The 20,339-nt window shown below is 39.5% G+C and overlaps 3 protein-coding genes across 4 annotated transcripts; all 3 read right to left on the minus strand.

Moving 5' to 3' along the window:
- Positions 1–217: 217 nt before the first annotated feature.
- dnajb2 (DnaJ heat shock protein family (Hsp40) member B2) lies at positions 218–11,173 on the minus strand. Of its 2 annotated transcripts, XM_023428620.2 has the most exons (11): positions 10,845–11,167; positions 8,806–8,896; positions 8,171–8,280; positions 7,789–7,842; positions 6,864–6,980; positions 6,424–6,498; positions 6,041–6,170; positions 4,833–4,903; positions 4,156–4,455; positions 778–849; positions 218–593 (listed from the first exon to the last, which is right to left on the minus strand). In XM_023428620.2, exons 2-10 carry the CDS (start codon positions 8,868–8,870, stop codon positions 821–823), a joined length of 951 nt encoding a protein of 316 aa, XP_023284388.1. In that variant the 5' UTR covers positions 8,871–8,896; positions 10,845–11,167; the 3' UTR covers positions 218–593; positions 778–820. The 2 variants fall into 2 exon arrangements, with proteins under 2 accessions (XP_023284388.1, XP_087036069.1); XM_087179943.1 differs by lacking the exons at positions 218–593; positions 778–849 and having other exon boundaries at positions 1,363–4,455; positions 10,845–11,173.
- A 1,069-nt stretch (positions 11,174–12,242) lies between these two features.
- On the minus strand, positions 12,243–15,628 carry LOC111671505 (tubulin alpha chain). The gene is made up of 4 exons (XM_023428605.2): positions 15,520–15,628; positions 13,898–14,120; positions 13,543–13,691; positions 12,243–13,345 (listed from the first exon to the last, which is right to left on the minus strand). Exons 1-4 carry the CDS (start codon positions 15,520–15,522, stop codon positions 12,368–12,370), a joined length of 1,353 nt encoding a protein of 450 aa, XP_023284373.1. The 5' UTR covers positions 15,523–15,628; the 3' UTR covers positions 12,243–12,367.
- A 502-nt stretch (positions 15,629–16,130) lies between these two features.
- Positions 16,131–18,592, minus strand: LOC111671507 (tubulin alpha chain-like). The gene is made up of 3 exons (XM_023428608.2): positions 18,391–18,592; positions 18,116–18,264; positions 16,131–18,006 (listed from the first exon to the last, which is right to left on the minus strand). The coding sequence occupies exons 1-3, from the start codon at positions 18,509–18,511 to the stop codon at positions 17,032–17,034; spliced, it is 1,245 nt and encodes a 414-aa protein (XP_023284376.2). The 5' UTR covers positions 18,512–18,592; the 3' UTR covers positions 16,131–17,031.
- Positions 18,593–20,339: the final 1,747 nt, after the last annotated feature.

Genomic DNA, 20,339 nt, shown 5'->3' on the forward strand with positions numbered 1-20,339 from the left:
TTTGTATCAACAACAGTGAGGCCAGACTTGAGCATTTCACCCTACTAGTCACACCTATTTGTTTTTCAGACAGTCGCTTCAGACAGCCAAAAATAACTCTATTATAATATTGTCAAGGTGCTTGTTTTTTTTTACCTCAAATGATTTTGTGGCATTTTATTCTCCGTTTTTTGATATTAGCCATGAAGTTTCTTGAAGATAAACTACCACGGACTGATTCAGTGTAGTCAGCAGGAAATGCTTTATTTCAGAAGACATTTCTTTTGCCTTTTGCATCCTTTTCCACTTGCAGGGATAATTGTTTTTTCAGTGTAATTTCCTACTCTTTTAACAATAATTACATATATTGTACCTGTTCTCCCAGGACAAAATTAATTCAAATACAGTGAAATGTTGTTTAATGCAGAGATTATTAGAAGTATTTCCTTGGGTTCAAAAGTTTCCAGTCTTTTGCTCCACAGTGAGCAATGAACACACACTCAGACATATACATATAAAATACACATTTGAATCTTTTTTTAAGTGTCATTCAGCAGGTAGGAGCCGTGGTGGGCAGAGAGAGACAAGTGCATCATGGGGAAATGACCTTTGACCTGTAAGAATAGATGCACAAGGACATGTTACACTTTATCAGTAATGCAAATAGGCATCACTTGTGAAAGAAAAAGACTTGTAAGAAAGATGGGACTTCATCATCTGATCTGATCTACTGATGGGGCAGGAGAAGGAATAAAGGAACTATTCTCAGGGTGTTTCAGATTCACACTGGTTCTTTACCTCAGGGTGGGGCTAGGCCACAGAGCAGCATGAGCCAATCAGGTTAGCTTGTGAAGGCCTCGAAGTCTGAGTCTGAAACAGGAAGCAGGAAATGTAAGACAAAACCAAAAAGTCCAACTTAAATCCCATGTATGTTTTACTAGACATGGAGACCAGAAGACAGCATGGATCAGAGCAAATCAAAGGAGAGAAGACCAAAGGGCTGCTGATGAGAAACAGGCAGGTTTGTTATAATGCCACATACATGGGCAGTTTTTGAGGCAGTGTAAATGGAAAGTTCTCAAGTGGGTAAATGGAAAAACATTGGTTTAGATAAGATACCGAGTGAAAATAAATGCAAGCAGAGTAAATATATTCTAAATGATATGCAATAATTTTAAAATGGCTCATCTGCACCTGCTTTGTTACGGAGCTCCAGAGAACCAGGGGGAGACATTCAGAATACATGAAAGATCTCTATTATACATTAAATGTATTATGTAGTCATAGTAAACTAGTAGTCAATGTGAAGCATGGAATTAGTGTAAAGTAGTGAAAAATACATGACGGTTACTGCCATATTCTGAAAAAATCAAATATGCCAACTCCTCTTTTAGCTCAATTTTTATTTGTTTGATTGAAAATAAAAACAACAATAACACTTGTCAGTTCAATGGCGTACAAATAACACAGGATGATATACTGTATATTTATAAGACAAATCATCTGCCTCTTTCTCTCGCATTCCCTCTTCATGCAAAATAAGTTTGGAGAGGATACAATTGACAACTGAGTGACAACAGAGTCAAAATGATCTGAATTTGTTTAAAGTGATGATATAGTCTTACAGCTGTGCTTTTTTTTGCCAGTGATGATAGTTGTCTTTAAAAAATAAAAGCAAAAAATCATGCAATATAAAATAACTCAAGCACTCATGAAGATTATATGACAACCAAATAAACAGGACGCTGCCTGTAGTAAGGTGCTTATATACAGTAAAAAAACAAAACAATTAATTACTATATACTACTGGTAGTAGTATTTCTTTTTTAATACCGTTTTGGCACCAACAGGACTTTCTGTTACTACAGCCTTCATAGATACAGCAACAATCACATTTGAAACAGTTATTAGTGTTCCTCTGTGTGTGTGTGTGTGTGTGTGTGTGTGTGTGTGTGTGTGTGTGTGTGTGTGTGTGTGTTTTGTTATAGGTTAGCCTGATAATCAGACTAAATTGCCATTTTGTTTTCATATCATTAGAAGTCTACACTCAGGCACATTTAGGTTTCATCCAGCAGCACCATGGTAACTTAACATTCAACAACTCAGTTCTCTCTCTCCCTCTTTCTCTTTCTCACACACACACACCTACACCTTGGGCAGACAAGCTGAACAGTTTTCCAGCAGATCTGAAAATCCATCGTTTCTAGGACTGTGCAAATGAGGAAACAAACCAGTGTTCTAGTGAGACACAAAACCCACTGCAGAAGTAGCTGATATATATCTGTAACTGAAAGTCTATAAATGTAGAAGTATAACGTTACCTTTGATCCAAAACATACTCTGTGTATTCCCATGTCTTCTCTGCCCTTTTCATTTATTAAGATACAGTATGACCTTCATTTTGGCAGATTTAAGTACTTATTTAAACATTAATGCATTTTTATCTAAGCCTGGAGGTAATCAGTGCATAATGTAGGGTTTAGAGAGTTGCCCTGGAGGATGACAGTCTGATAACTTTGCACACAAGACAGCTCAACTGGAATCGCTTTAGTATTTTCCTCAGGTGCACTTAAGGAAGATGTAGCTACTGTACCTCCTCCACCCCGACATGTCAAACCAGTCCAAGGGAAATCAGACTAGCAGTGATTTAATGATGAAGCTCATTTTATACACACTACCAATCACTAATGCAGAATTTTGCCATGTTCCTCTATTGGAGGAAATGTTGGCTGGAAGGCTGGTGCTGAAAGAAAATTCTGATGTACCTTATTGACTGAAATACATTTGCTTTGCTTAAAATACATTTGTTTTTCTGACTGAACATTTGCAGCAATTATGTGAGCACGGTAAACAACAGTACAAATGCACAGAGGCATCAAAAGAATCAAAGTATAAAATATTTTTAACATGATTATTTGTCTACACTCAGTCGCAATGCTGTGCACACTCTACATCGTGCTTTGCCTTCATTAAGTATTGTTACAAAACTACAATCTACAATCTGACCAAAAATAGTGATGACATTCTAGGAAAAGTTCATTAAGGCCAAGATACACTCAACTGTAATGATACATGAGCTCCTCACTACTGCAACTTCACACAAAATATAAAAGCTGGGCTTCCTGTTGAGCCTGTATGTATTGTATTTACAATGTATTTGTATTGTACTTTTTGTGTACATTATTATTATTATTGTCAGTTGACCACTGAGCGGAATCAAATTTGTCATTCATCACTGGAGAAGGTTCTGTGGCCTACTTTTGATTTTTGATCTATTGTTTCAGACTGGGCTGAAAGCTCTGATACATTGCCTTTGCCAGAGAGCCTGAATGAGAAATTTCTATGGCAGGGTCTCAACTGACCCAAACACAGCAACACAAACACACACACACACACACACACACACACACACACACAAAAGCACAAAGATTTGAGAGCAGAAAATACTCTTGGGATTTAAATCACTACTAATTGGACGCATCTAAATCCAACCTATTCCCACTCCTTTCTGTCAGCAATACGTAAATATTTGGCATATTTAGAAACATTCATAAACAATCCTTGATATTGCTTCACAAGCATAAAGTAACACTATTTAACTTTTGGTTCTGTATTGGCAGATTAGGTGGAAATGTCTGGGTCAGCCATCAACAAAGAAAACCAGCACAAAACCACAAACCCTGTCAAAGCTGACTCACTGTCTCCTTTAAAGGCGTTAAGACTGTAATCCTTGTGATCGTTTGAGCCACCGCCTCAAATTAAGAGTCTGGCAATCACATTACATTAGAGTCCGGCTGCAGGCAAAGCACCGAGGTAAGTATAAAGAATAAGGCATCCCAAATATACACACACGCACACATACACTGCTCTAGCACACAATACACCCGCACTTCTTTTTCTTCTTTACGTTGCCATCGCTATTTTTTATGGCAGGTTTAAACTCTTCTTCACTGCTCTGGCTTAGCGGCGTAGTGTTGGAAGTTGTGGGTGACTCAGGAGAGAAGTCTGGCTCCCTGGTTCCCTTTCCCGCCTTTTCCCACCTATCTCCAAGCCCTGAGTCCATTTCAATCTGCCCCTCTTTATATTTATCCCCTGTGACAGCCTTTACAGTGCGAGACACATGAACATTTTTTGTTACAGTTTGGTTACTTGTGACTTTGACCCCGCCCCCAGCACCTGATATGAAGTCAGTAGCAGCTGCTTTCTGCTGTGCTTCCAATTCTGACAGGCTGCATGCCAAAGCCATCTGCAGATCTTCGTCGTCTTCATCATCGTCGCTACTTCCCACAGTCTCTTCATAGTTGTAGAAGGGAGCGGAGCTAAATGACCGATGTGTGCCTGCAGAGAAAGGGCTGGGGCGGGATCTGTCGGACTCAGCAGGTGATCTATTTTGGAGTACTGGCTTCTGAGGGGAATGATGGGGCTGTCCCTCTCGTCGGCTTAGCTCTAAAGCAAGGGCCATTTCATCCTCCACACCTGGGAACACACACAACTACACAGGTGTGTACGTGCACAAGGGACATGATGCAACATATGCACACACATGCCTAAATAAGGGGGCAACAAAAGTTACATAATGTAGAGATATCATCATACTACAAATTTAACTTAATATCTAAAACCTTTGCTATTTTAATACTATAGTTTGAAAAAATCACTCGTTTGACTTGAAAGCTTTTTTCTGATTAGCAAATGTAGTTCCTGTTTTTGTGAGCTCTGTTACTCTTATTTTGCAAGTGGTAGCAGTTTAAGTGAATTTGTGGATTTAATTTCAAGATATTGCAAACCTTTGCTAAAGTTTTTTCGGCCTCAAATTCAATCTCAATCACAAAATTCAGTGTGTTTGTTCTTACCGTTAATTAGGACACTCTTTAACACCCCATCCTCCTCAATTTCTATTCTTTCCTGCCCATTCTCCTTTATCCTGTGAAGAAGACAAATACACAGATAAATGGTAGTATTGACATACCTCCATCATTCTTTTTTCTGTGTGTATGCATGTGTCATTGTGTGTGTGTCACTTGCTCTTTTCAAACATAAATGCATATTCAATCTTGTAATTGTCACAAGATTTTCAGTGAATTCCTTAAATATCCATGTGACTTTTGATTACAGTAATCTGAGCTCCATAGAGTGCTGCAGAGATGACGTATTTGTGTAGGACAAGCCGTAAGTTAACATCACCCTGGTTCCCTTGACAAAAAGCCAATGGGATTTTTGTCATTACCATCACTAAAGTTCCAACTTGTCATTTGATTTAACATGATTACCCCTTCTACAAAACCCTTTCCTCTTAGAAAGTTAAAAATAATTATAGAGCGCAAGTATAAACACAACAAGGCTGTAAAGGCAGACTGGTGAGTAGATAGGTTTTCTTGTTGAGCGTGATAATGTTTAACATCCCAGACTAACTCTATGGTCTCATTTGGCCACTTGTTAGCAACCTCCTTTTACAAAACGAATAAAATCACAAAAGATCTGGGCTAATTACTGATGTATTTTATGTAATACAATAAAACTGTAGGACTTAAGACTCATTCCTGCAGCACTCCATTAACAGTGTAGGATTGTAGACAGCACTAACTTATGAGGACTACAATCACAGGTCTACAGCCACAGTTTGTAGTTTATTAAAATAGAATTTAGAGTCAGTCAAATAAAATCCTAAATACCCAGTTGCATTTAAATAACATTTAAAAAACAATAAGAAAGGAAATGAAGCAGTTAAGCAAACCGCTGAACTTGTTTTGCAGACTGAGGCTTGCAGTTATATAACATTTGCGTGCAAAATGCCTTCACACCCTTGGGATGATTAAGAGCTTGAAATGTATGAGTGATGAAATGAAATGAATGAGTACTTTCCAAATGTGTAACAACCATGTGGAGCTGCAAACTAATGTTACTATAATGTTTGTTTCAACATAGCTGGAATGAGATTTGTCATATCAAGATTTCCAAAATTTCCAAAGAGCTGGAAAATAAAACTGTATAGTATGGCAGGTTTCAGATACTTTTCTGTGAATGTTTCACTTTTCTGACTGAAAGTAAAGACATTACATACTTCTTGGTAGTGGTGCGTTTTCCATTTACGATGCGAGTGGAGGTAGAAACTGATTTGAAGTTGCTCATCCCTCCACCCATGCTATCCATCCCATCCAGACCCCCCAAGGAAGAGAAGGAGGTAAAATCAACTGGATAAGAACAGCAGACCAGGAAAGGGAAGAGAAGAGAAGACAAGAGAGAAGCTTGATTCATTTCACTTTACAGTACCCATGTCTGTGCTGAAGTAATACCACTCCTGTTTAATCACTGCAGAAAGTTTAGATTGAAGTTAGTAATGAAGAGCAAGGTGCCCCAATATATAAAAAATAAGTAGAAAACAATAAGAAAAGTGTTGCCCACCAAATTAATGACCCATTTGCTGATATGATAATGACTGTTTACCTTTGGTTGATGGGAAAGAGAAGAAGCGACTGGGGCCAAGGCGAGAGGATGACCCGCCAAACGATGAAAAGTCATCTGAATGAGAAAAAGACACATAAATATGTCTGTTACGTAGTTAAACTTAAGTCAAAAAGCGGGAACTTCTCTTTTAAGGGACTATGTGTAATTATTGCACCACAAGTGAATAGATAGAAAAATTTTAAAAATAAATTTAACAACTGTCCAGAGGACACCACTCAAAAATACAAAAATTCACTGGAACTGACTGAGTGTAAGAACAATCATTTTCATTATGTTTTTTTTACAGTATATATCACCACACCTAGTGCAAATAGCAGAAAATTAAATTCCTCACTGAATAAAATTTTAAATATTAAGGCAGGAAAATTTCATAAAAATGATAATGGAACCCCACGTGTCGTATATTGTGTATGACTTACCAAAGAAACTGGCGAATGGATCCTGGCCACTAAAAAACTCTCTGAACACCTCATCTGGGTTGCGGAATGTGAAGGTGAATCCTGGGAAATCTGATGAAAAGTCAGAGCTGGAGGGACCTGGGAAGTGAAGTCATCGGCATCAAGTGGGTGAGGAGCAAACAAAGAAGAGAAAGAGAAGATGGGGAATATTATATTGAGTGAATTAGGGAAGGATGAGATGAGGAAAGAGAAGAAAAAGGAGGAATGACAAAGGGAAAAGGGAGAATAAGTGTTATAGAGGTGGAAGGATAATGATAACCAAAGAAAGAAGGGAGAGGGAATAAACAGAAAGAAGAGACAGAGAAAGAGAATGAGAAAAACAAAGACATAACTATCAGCCCAAATGTTTAGCCTTTAGAAGAATTGTATGATTTTCCAGACTATTACAATTGTAGTTGTTTTTTATATTATTTATTCATCTGTTCTGAGTTTGGATTACCTCATTTAATTTGTTTTATTTGATAATATTCACTTTTGTTAGTCATTAGTTGCTTTATATTATTTGCTAATCTAGCAGAGTTAGCTTTGGTTAACTAGAATTTATTTGGGTAACACTATGGGCACATGAGGTTATTTAGGTAGGTAGACTGATTTAGGACCAGCATGTACCTGGGTGGGACTATGGTTTTCTACCAGAGCAGGAGAGACAGCAGGAAACATGATCCCTTTGTTCCTTTCTTTGCTTGCTTTTTTAAATACATAAGTCAAAAGAAAAATGCTTTGTTTGGACAGTGTACTCTTTTGCCTGTGTAAACCACATCCCCATGGTGAATCAGTGGCCTTTTGATTTTTATTTTGGATTTAAATTAATATGAAGACAAATAGCCACTACAACAACAATGGATGCAACTGCATCTCAATAGCGCAACAGAAGGTATTTATTTACCTTTGTGTCCCATTCTGTCATTTCCATAACTGTCATATGCATCACGCTTACTCTCTGTGACAAAGGAAAAGAGAACAATTTAATGATGGAACCAAAAGGCATCAATACATACCTTTCTTCTCCTCTCATACAAACACCCAACACACACATTCAATTAAATTAAAAACATAACTAATTTGTTATAAATTTACTTAAAGGTTCTCTCTGACAAGCTTGAAATCATCCTACAAAGACTCAGATTCATGACTCACAGCCTCACACAGACAGACAGACAGATAGACAGACAGACAGACACACAAACACACAGACGGACGGACGGACAGACAGACAGACTTACACACACACACACACACACACACTAACACACACTGATCCGACTTACTGTCAGACAGGACTTCATAGGCCTCAGCAAGTTCTTTGAATTTTCTCTCTGCTTCATCTTTGTTGTCTGGGTTTTTGTCGGGATGCCATTTCAGAGCCAGTTTTCTGTACCTAAAGACACAACACAAACAGAGACATTGCTACACACACTGACTCATACACACAAGTAAATAAATATACACAAAGACATGCACTAATACTAATATCTCTAACACTAATGCTATGATATCTAACAAAGTAAACAAATTTACCCCGTGGAAAACCTGAGGAAAAATATGACACCACTCCATTTCTCTTTCGTGAAATCTGTATATTTCATACCAGTGGGTCTCAAATCTCTATTTATGGGTATAACCTGGTTTAGTTATAATGTATAATGAGGTAGTATATTTTTGGTATTTTGTCATTTAAAAAAAAAATACTTGTACATGTGTTTGTTTGAAACGAAATTCAAGTGTGGCCTAAAGTTAATAAAAATAAGAAATGCTGCTTTTGAAGCAGCTTATATAACCTGGCAATTTTAAGTAAGACGTTACGTTTTAAATATATCTTCAGAAACTACATTTTCTACACAAGTAAAATCTTGCTTTGTTGTTTATTCCTTGAGTTTTCTTCAGATGATCTCAGGATACTCACGCCTTCTTGATGTCGTCCTGGGAGGCTGTTTTGGACACTCCCAGGATGTCATAGTAATTCACCATCTCGCCTCCTGTCACTCCTCACCTCTCTGAAATGAAAATACAATAGTTTTCTTTTGAGCATTGCATATAATCAGCTCCGATTTGACACACACATTCTGCATTTATCAAATTGATGTCTCTGATTACAAAAAGGTTGAAAAGCCTTGGAATCTGTGGTCTTCTAAAAATCCACAAAAAGAAAAAGAAATAGCTCTGTGCTCACTATCAATTCAGTGTGTAGATAAGTGGTCATATACAGCGAATGTAAGCTGGCAAAGTGTTATGTAAACACAGTTGTTTATCATTCTGTACACTAAAGTGTTGGTTAAGGATTCAAGAAACATATTACAACACACAAGATTTTGAAGTTTTGAAGAAGTTTTTACTTATTTTGCCTATTTTTGTCCGTAGGTGTACAAATCTCCATCACTATCCTGTTAGCTTTGCTGCATCTGTTAGGTGAGGACAACTTGGTGTTCAATGACATCCTGTAATCGTCAGCATATTCACCCAACCTGAGCATAGAGCTAATCTGCCAGTATGACTGAAAACACCAGTGTGCTAAGTGTTAGGTCTCTGTTCGATCTTGGTGACAATAACGTCATCTCCTTTTTGTTTCACTAAAAATGAAATTCACCTCAAATGAGCTTTTGTTTTTTGCCTCCAGCAAAATAATTTTAAAATAAATTTTTGTTGGCAGTTTTGACAAAGATGTCAGACAATTCACATATCAATTATTTGCATATTTACTTATTTGGTGTAACACTTGCTTAGAATCAAACTAAACTTAATTTTGTTCAAGTCAACGTTAAATTCTGTCAACATCTGATTGCTATTATCAAGAGTTACTTGTCACAGCTGCACTCTCTCAGCAATACATGAGTTATAAGAGCCATGAGTCACCATGCATCCCACAAGCACTGAGTAATGAATTGTTGACTGCCATTTTGATTTAGTCTAGAATCAATACTCTAATCTAAGTCACACATCTATGGCCATAACTTAAAAATAATTAACATAGAGGTGGGTGCCAACAGTAGTCATTACTAAACACACAACTACATGCAATGCATGCTATGGACTATGATAATTAGATAACACTATTTCTTAAACATTTTGTGCTGAATTTCTGATTACGATTTAGGATTTTTGATTTTGATAACATAAAGTTTCCAGTTAATTTGACATACATATAGTCAATAAAAAGGTCAGTTGATTCATCTGATAATTAATTGTACTGTAACATAAAACATGGTTTTATAAACTACTTATAAACTACTTTTCTTGTGTGTAACACAAAACATGGTTTTATGTTACACACAAGAAAAGTAGTTTTTCTCCTACACACTAAATCAGCTACAGATGGAAGCACTTATATATCAATACTTATATACAATAAATATTAAGGCTAAATTTTTGTTGTAAAATATAAATAAATAAATAAATAAATAAATAAATAAATAAATAAATAAATAAATAAATAATTAATAAAAAGTGTTTTTAGCATTTACTTGAAAGTGCAACTATCAAGTGCCCTTGAAATGATAAGACCTCAGTACAGTCAGTGGTTCCATTATAGCCAGAGTCAGAGTCAGCATGCTATCCCCCATACTAATCTTATTAGTGGACTGCAACAGTTTTGGGGTTGAGGGGGACTTCCAAACTGAGGTAAAATAACTAAACTTAACTTTCTATGACCCCTTGGGAACAGCCATGTGCTCACACATGTATTATTACTATGTTTATTTCTAGCGTTGTGGCATCTGACAACTGCTGACAGTAGGCCTACACAAACTTATATACACGGGCAGATGCAGTTGCATGCACAGGTGCTGGCTATATTCAACGTTAAATGTACCGTTCTCGTTATTTGGTATTTCGGTGAGACAATGTTCCCTTTTATGGTAAAGTTAGACATGTAAAGTAAATTACAGTAGCTACACTTGCTATTGGCTGTAGCGACAACTTCAAAACAAGCCAAAACTGCGGACCTACCGTCTGAGTCCTTTGGCCTAGTTAGTGAGGAGTTCCGCCGTCTGTCCACCCGGTATAGAACAACAATGAATTAGTTATGTTAGCGGTGCCTCTGGAATGCGCTCCCCCTCTCTGCGTGACAGCCTCACACCCCCCTCCTACAGTCAGTCTGCCTGTTCGCCGCCCCGACACGAGTGCTTCCTAACGACACAGTACCACAGCACCGTTCCGATACGCTGTGCCTCTGCAGTCTAACTCTATGGTCTCCGCCCGGGAAAACAAGCGGATAGTCAGACCTGTTAGCCGCGTGTGCTGGTCTAAGCTGCACGCGCTACGTCACCGTCAGCTGAGAGAAGAAAATAGAGCGTCTAGAAAATGCCAGTGTTTGGAAGCGTCATCAGACCCGCCCTACCCCGGTTGCTGCCTGTTGCTCTATGGTAATATAGACACACACATGAGCTTAACCTATAAAACCAGCCACTTCTGTCGGTGTGCATATGGCTAACCATTCCAACTATAAAGCAAATAATCACCGATATTTTTCAACAGTTTAATTTAAAAATATCACCAGTCATTGAGCTACGTTATGTTACACTGGTCGGACTAAATAAATGTACTTTACTAAACTGCGGTGGAACTTCTACGTCTTCTACAGCCTTCTGCTGCATAAAGAAAACATTTACTTTTGATACTTTAAGTTTTAAATACTATTGCTTATGCAATATTTTGAATGCGGGGCTTTTTTGGACTTTTGAGTGGTGTAATTACATTGTAGTATTGTTGCTGCTTAAGTAAAATATGTGAAAACTTATTCTATTCAGTCATAGCTTTAGTCATTTAAACTACATTGTAAGCCTAGTGGACCAAAAACGTGCACTATAACCTACAGGTTAACTATGTGATTCATCAGAGAAATCACTGGTCAGGATCACTTGATGAGTTCATTATATACATATATTTGGACTGTTCTGTGATGTTTAATATGACTAAGCTGTTTATGTAGGCTACTGTAGAGTCTAAGGACAAAGGCAACTCCCATAACTTTACAAGGTGGTCACATTACTCCCATCTGGTGACCGAGGAAGCAACTGCAGGAACAAGACCATCCAAGCCCTTTGTATACTTTGTGATCATCAACACCACAAAAAGGCAGGAAATTGGCAAAGGCAAAGAAACTGGAATTTCCTCTGTAAATTAATGCAAGCTACACATAAACAGAATCTGAAATCACGGGTGGAAAAATCCCCTCTATGACGTACCAATGTAACGAAATGTAAAGTGTAGAACTTATATAATCCCCTTGATTTAAATATTTTGTTGGGCACTACTGTTGATTTTGTTTTACCCAAGTCTTTTGTCCCTTATGCAGATAATAATCCTTGTAAATGCTGGAAAAGTTCAAGAATGATTACAAGTTCATTAAAAGGTTCATGAGAACTTTTTATTGATAATACTGACATATCACTACCACAGGTTATCAGAATGTCGCTGGGAATGTGTCACGTTCATGATAACATTTGGAATGTGTGATTATGTTTGATACTTCAATACTCCTCTCCCTCTTCATCCTCCTCTCCCATGCTGTCAGTGCCAACTTCTTCATAATCCTTCTCCAGGGCAGCCATGTCTTCTCTGGCCTCTGAGAACTCTCCCTCTTCCATGCCCTCCCCAACATACCAGTGGACAAAGGCCCTCTTGGCATACATGAGGTCAAACTTGTGGTCGAGACGGGCCCAGGCCTCAGCGATGGCTGTGGTGTTGCTCAGCATGCACACGGCCCTCTGCACCTTGGCCAGGTCTCCACCAGGAACCACAGTTGGAGGCTGATAGTTGATGCCGACCTTGAAACCTGTGGGGCACCAGTCCACAAACTGGATGGTGCGCTTGGTTTTGATGGCTGCAATGGCAGAGTTGACATCTTTGGGCACCACATCACCACGATACAGCAGACAGCAGGCCATGTATTTACCATGACGAGGATCACACTTCACCATTTGATTGGCTGGCTCAAAGCAAGCGTTGGTGATATCAGCAACTGACAGCTGCTCATGGTAGGCTTTCTCAGCAGAGATGACTGGGGCATAGGTGGCCAGAGGGAAGTGGATACGAGGGTAGGGCACCAAGTTGGTCTGGAACTCTGTCAGGTCAACATTCAGGGCTCCGTCAAAACGAAGTGAGGCTGTGATTGAAGACACAATCTGGCCGATGAGCCTGTTCAGGTTAGTGTAGGTCGGCCTCTCGATATCAAGGTTTCTGCGGCAGATGTCGTAGATGGCCTCATTGTCCACCATGAAGGCACAGTCAGAATGCTCCAGGGTGGTGTGGGTGGTTAAGATGGAGTTGTAAGGCTCCACTACAGCTGTGGAAACCTGGGGAGCTGGGTAGACAGCAAACTCAAGTTTTGATTTCTTTCCATAATCAACGGAGAGTCTCTCCATTAGTAGGGAGGTGAAACCTGAGCCAGTGCCTCCACCAAAGCTGTGGAAGATTAGGAAACCCTGCAGGCCAGTGCACTGGTCAGCCTGAAAGGAAAATTGGCTTTGATTAATCAAAATCCCACTCCAGTTGCACAGTCTTTACAAAGGTATGAAAAATGGAAAAGTCAACACTTTCTTTCTTTCTTTTTTGATGCAAATAGCTGAGGCAAAATTCTTTTTGGAGAGATCAAACTCTTGTTAAATGCTAAACCTGCCCAGCAAACTTATGTCATAAAGCTCACCAATTTACGAGTCCTGTCCAGCACCAGATCGATGATCTCCTTGCCAATGGTGTAGTGTCCTCGGGCGTAGTTGTTGGCAGCATCTTCCTTTCCTGTAATCAGCTGCTCTGGGTGGAACAGCTGACGGTAGGTTCCTGTGCGCACCTCATCTGTAAAAGGGACAATCAAAGACAAGAGTAAGAACAAATGTCCCAATATGAAGAATGCTTTAAACATCATATTTGCTCTGATACTGTAATTGAATATGAGAAAGCTACTTTGCTCAAAATCAAAGTAGAGTATCATTGATGTAAAGTTTTATGTGCACAACTTAAAATCAAACAAAAAATTATGGAAAATACTGTGGACTACTGACCAATGACAGTAGGTTCCAGGTCGACAAAGATTGCTCTGGGAACATGTTTTCCTGCCCCTGTCTCACTGAAGAAGGTGTTGAAGGAGTCATCTCCTCCTCCAATAGTCTTGTCAGAGGGCATCTGTCCATCTGGCTGGATCCCATGTTCCAGACAATACAGCTCCCAGCATGCATTGCCCATCTGGGCTCCGGCTTGGCCGACGTGCATAGAAATACACTCACGCTGAATAAATGAATGGGGAGAGGTTGGTTAAAGAAGGCCACCAGGAAATATGTTATCAGACATACGCTTACTACCAAATGCAAGTGTTACTGTACATCTTTTCTATAGAAATACTGCCTGTCTCTAACAGTGATTGTATAGAAATAACTGTATCTTGACTGAATAATACATCCACAGTTGACCAGTGGGCACCAATGTATTTCATGTCAGCTCATATTGTTAAGTTGAGTAGGTTCATGTTATTTGTTATAAAAAGGGTAACAGACATGGAACATGTATTTCCTTATTGTTTTATAGTGCCTATGTTGTTTCTTTGAACACCATGTCTTATGACAATCTTTGGTATGATGTCTGCTCTCAGTTCAGAGAGGAGACAGCTTAGTTGGAAAATAAACTTTTGACTGCGGAGCACTTTAGGCCAGAACAGAATGCTGAAGCCTTCTGCTGCTCAAAGTGCTTACAAGGAAGTAAGCATTTAAATGAAAGCAGTAATTAGATTGTCCACAGTCTGCACTACAGGCTGCTGCAGTAGAGTATTTGTAGCTGCATAGCTACAGATGGAATGCAGTTTTGAAAGTCTTGGAGTCACTTTTAGCAGAGTGTTCAGGAGAAAAAAAGAAAAATGCAAAGTAAGGCAGTATGTGGCAGACAGGAAGGGCATGCCTCAAGAAGATAGGAAAACCTTCCCCCACTTCTTCATCCTGTACCTCCTCCCTTTCCTCACTCCCTCCCCTTGTGTGCCTCTCTCCTCCCCCCATCCTGTCCAGCTGCATAGCGCTGTGTAACAGCCAGGGATGTCTCTCTCTCTTTCTCTCTCTCTCTCTGTCTGTCTGTCTGTCTCTCTCTCTCTCTCCCTCTCTCTCTGTCTCTCTCCACATCTCTCTCCAACCAAAAACTCCTAACAGCTGCAAAATGGCTGCCAACTAACTTATACTGTCTGGGCCAGACCACTCCTCTTTTCTCTCTTCTTTCTATCCATCCCCCCACTGCCACGATTACCCCGGTCACTCCTTCTTAGCCACGAAAACTCTAATTCCTGAACAAGCACACAATGATGAATCCACATACTTTTTTCTTTAGTTACATTTCTTTCCTGTTTTATAACTAGGTGTAACATATCAAACAAGTAGGAAAATGTGGAAGCAGTCTAACTCATAAAGTGTCTGTTATCTGACCTAGATTTTTCTGTTTCATTTCATAAATTCAGCTCAAAACTACTATCATCTAATAGGATAGAGCTGCTTTTGTATCAGTAACCTTCAACCCTAAAGCAGGGGCCTCATAAACATTAAAGAGACCTAGCTGTATAATCCATCTAATGCTAAGAAACACAGACAAAGGCAGGATGAAGAAAAGGGAGAGTGGAAATTTCTAGGCTACGTCATCTGCAGTTACTCACCATTTTGTCTGCTTGTCCTTCGACCGACGTTGAGGATTCAGACACAAAGCAGAAGTGCGGAGGAGAGGGAGAGTCAGGGTTTATATAGGCAAGGATGTGGAGGGGGCAGGCAGGAAACCACAGCAAGCAGCTGCATAGCTCATTGGCGGGAGGGAACAGCAATTTAAAAAAAAAAAAAAGAAGAGGGAAGTCCCTTATTACTTTATGTCATGTTATCCACCCTTACATTCAACTGCTTTGTCTTTCAGTTTGAGATTAGGTGCTTATGTATGGAAATATAACCCTCTTTCATTTAGCAGTTTTACCCTATTTTCTCAATTTGTGTGTGTATGAGAGAGAGACTATGACCATTCGTAGTGAGGCACTGTTCAGAGGTAGTTTAATCATATACAAAGCCTGTATTTATTTTTATGTAGGGGAATTGTCAGGAGCGCACAGAATGGTCACCCACAAAACATTTCTCAACACATATTCATTTAACAAGGACTATGGGCTTGAAGAGCAATTATGCTTATCTTATTCATGTTTCTGCACCCACACACTCATCAACACACATGTATTGTCCACCCTGTGTCTGCATTAAATAATTGAATGGATAATCACACATGATGGAACAGTCTATGAAGTTCTTTATTGTTGATCACAAAATGCAAAAGACATATGTTTTAATGGTGGGAAAAGAAAATTCTGAGCAGTAAGAATCCTTACAGTTGCAGTTGTGTTAAAATGACAAAAATTACATGGCAATATGCAACGTTTCAGCTAAATCAGATAATTCAGAAAAACAGAGAAGCATCACGTTAGCAACCAATAAACCACTGAAATGTTAAAGATAAAAAAAAAAAAATAGAGAAAAACTTCTGAGAAATGTTATGCTAAGTTTTCTGATTTTCTTTGGTACAATTTTACAACAGCCCTCTTAGGATCACATAGCTGTGATTCATACATAACTGGGATCCTATTGTTCCTGCAGGCCACTGTCTGAGTATGAGCTACACAAACAACACTAGTCAGTGAGTTAGCCAGTTATTTTCTCTCTCTCGGGCGCTCTCACAGAGTCACAGCTGAATGGCATATAGAAACTGACATAGGAGCCCTTTCATAACTTACATTCCACATGGGAGAGGATAGTGGGGGGAGGTGCACAAAAAAGAGGGTTTGGTCTAAGTTTCTCAGGCTGATACTGCAGAAAGAAAAGATCTTTAAAGGCAGAAAGCAAGATTGACCAGAAGTTTTTTTTTTTTTTTTTTTTTTTTTCATAACTGCCTTTCTGACATTCTTACTTTCAAGAACAGAACAGTTTAGACTTTTGATTAGTCTTGTGAATGTTTGTCACAGACTCTTTTGGTTGGATAGTATTAGGGAATAGTAAACTGTAATTTTCTGAGCCAAATGGTTGTTATGTTGATTTATTAATACATTTGATACATATGTCTTTACTACAAAAGCTGAATGCCCTATTTTAAAAATAGGGATTGATCTATTTTGGCTCAAGTGCAGGCCTCATTAAAGTCAGTATTCTTCTCCTTCATCCTCCTCTCCCATGCTGTCAGCACCCACCTCTTCATAATCCTTCTCCAGGGCAGCCATGTCTTCTCTGGCTTCTGAGAACTCTCCCTCTTCCATGCCCTCCCCAACATACCAGTGGACAAAGGCCCTCTTGGCATACATGAGGTCAAACTTGTGGTCGAGACGGGCCCAGGCCTCAGCGATGGCTGTGGTGTTGCTCAGCATGCACACGGCCCTCTGCACCTTGGCCAGGTCTCCACCAGGAACCACAGTTGGAGGCTGATAGTTGATGCCGACCTTGAAGCCTGTGGGGCACCAGTCCACAAACTGGATGGTGCGCTTGGTCTTGATGGCTGCGATGGCAGAGTTGACATCTTTGGGCACCACATCACCACGATACAGCAGACAGCAGGCCATGTATTTACCACGACGAGGATCACACTTCACCATTTGATTGGCTGGCTCAAAGCAAGTGTTGGTGATATCAGCAACTGACAGCTGCTCATGGTAGGCTTTCTCAGCAGAGATGACTGGGGCATAGGTGGCCAGAGGGAAGTGGATACGAGGGTAGGGCACCAAGTTGGTCTGGAACTCTGTCAGGTCAACATTCAGGGCTCCGTCAAAACGAAGTGAGGCTGTGATTGAAGACACAATCTGGCCGATGAGCCTGTTCAGGTTAGTGTAGGTCGGCCTCTCGATATCAAGGTTTCTGCGGCAGATGTCGTAGATGGCCTCATTGTCCACCATGAAGGCACAGTCAGAATGCTCCAGGGTGGTGTGGGTGGTCAGGATGGAGTTGTAAGGCTCCACTACAGCTGTGGAAACCTGGGGAGCTGGGTAGATGGCAAACTCAAGCTTAGACTTTTTACCATAATCAACAGAGAGTCTCTCCATTAGTAGGGAGGTGAAACCTGAGCCAGTGCCTCCACCAAAGCTGTGGAAGATTAGAAATCCCTGCAGGCCAGTGCACTGGTCAGCCTGAAAATGTAATAATTCAAGAATGTTAAAATCAAATTATATTTTATTCAATCAAACAAAAAGTTTAATATAAAACAAACATACACTAAGTACTCTCAGGCAGTCTCACCAATTTACGAGTCCTGTCCAGCACCAGATCGATGAACTCCTTGCCAATGGTGTAGTGTCCTCGGGCGTAGTTGTTGGCAGCATCCTCCTTTCCTGTAATCAGCTGCTCAGGGTGGAACAGCTGCCGGTAGGTTCCTGTACGCACCTCATCTGGGCAACAAAATAATGTCATACCAATAGATTTACTGAATGAGTAATCCTAAAATTGCTGTTAACTAATTTTCAAACAAATTTGTTGATATAATTATAATCATCAGCTATTTAACTGACACTTACCAATGACAGTAGGTTCCAGGTCGACAAAGATTGCTCTGGGAACATGTTTTCCTGCCCCTGTCTCACTGAAGAAGGTGTTGAAGGAGTCATCTCCTCCTCCAATAGTCTTGTCAGAAGGCATATGTCCATCTGGCTGGATCCCATGTTCCAGACAGTACAGCTCCCAGCATGCATTGCCAATCTGAGCCCCAGCTTGGCCCACATGAATGGAGATACATTCACGCTGCAGAGAATGAGCAATAATGTTCAGTTACTAGAAGCATCAGTTAACTACTTGATATATTCTTCTCTACTACTGTCTGTTATGATGCAGATCTCATTTTGTCTTAATAGATACTATTTCACACTTTAATTTATAAACCAACAGTTTTGACCAAATACAGCATATCTTACAATGTAATAAATACAGTAGTATTTCACCCCAGCAAACCATATCTTACCATAGTTTTTCTCTCTTCTCCAATGTCCAGGTATCGGTAAGAAGATGTAGCACTGAAGTCAGCAGCGTTACTCAGCGCTTATATACCTGCAGCTTAAGGTGAACAGTGATTTGATCTGTACTGTAATCAGAGAACCTCCTGATGAGACCATGATAAGACCATCCGCTTGCCTGACATACACACAATGCAAAAGGAGGTCACCACCCTATTCATTGTGTGAGTCTGTGACTGTTGTCTGCCGGTGTGTATGTGCACCTCAAATTTCAGAAAGCAGAAGCAGAACCCCTCAAGAGGGGAAGGTAATCTAATGTAGTTTCATTGGGGGGTTTCTAATACTTCACTTTATGATGTAGTTTATGATGGGACAACAAATGCCTGTTGTTTTGAGGTTGCCTGAGTATGCTACTGTCAAAGAACTGTGTACTAATTAAGAAAATTTGGAATTGAGGTACGGTGAAAACAAAACAGTTATTAACTATTCCTGACTTTTCCAATGTCTCACTGTCGTGTTGTAATTTTGACATTTTCATGTGATGTAATGTGTGGATACCTGAGTATTTGATGGATAAATGTATGAATATTAACTCATTTGCTGAATCCATCAACGTTTTGCTTCCACTTTAATAACAAGGAATCATCTGAGAAAATATTTATTTAGTTTAGTATTCAAGCAGATTCATTACTGTTCGTCCTGTCCTGTCTGGAATATTTATGGGATAATCGCACAAAATGCAAATTTAAAGGTATGTATATGGAAAGACATAATCTCCAAACACATAACATCTGTTCTGGATCCCAGTGACACCTTTGTCAAACTCATTTTATTTTTCATCGCTTCATTAGGCGTCAGCTGACTAAATGGCGTAAATTGCCTGCTGGAGTGGTTTCTCCACATGCAATATAAGAGTCAGTCACATGAGCAGTTCATAGAGAAGGTTAAAAAGACACAAAATCATGGTTATTTAAGTCCTAGTCATTCCATTTAGAGTTCTAAACCCAGAAAGACATTCAAATCCAATAGGTTGTATAGTTCACATGTTTACAGTTCTATTCAACATGACATTCATCTTGGTAGCAGTGAGGTAGCTACCCGCAACAGTTGGCAGGAAAAATCTAAACTGTTGATACAATACCATGGCTAAAGGCAGAACGCCCAGCTCTGTTATATTTTAAAACAAGTCAAACCACTTTCAAGACCAGCAGGCAGCCACTGTAACATCAGAGTTCAAACAGTATGGGAATGTCGATTCAGTAAAATCTTCCAATGGGTGATAAAACATTGAAGCAATACGTGTATGTTGACTTCCTCCTTGCTCTCGCCATCTTTATTTCTAACAGCATGCGTTATTTTCATCCAAAAGAGCAGTGGCTGTCAATCAAAAGTGAAAATTAATGACTAACTCAGCACTAAGATAAACGATCTCGCACTTTCTTAGAAGCCATCCTGCATGACTTTAAAAATATATATATTTGTGGTAGCCTGGAAGTTAAAAGTGATACCACAGTGTC

This window comes from Seriola lalandi, unplaced genomic scaffold (assembly GCF_002814215.2).
Source record: "Seriola lalandi dorsalis isolate HSWRI2012SDOR001 ecotype SW California unplaced genomic scaffold, Sedor1 jcf7180002054881, whole genome shotgun sequence".
NCBI classification, from domain to species: Eukaryota; Metazoa; Chordata; class Actinopteri; order Carangiformes; family Carangidae; genus Seriola; species Seriola lalandi.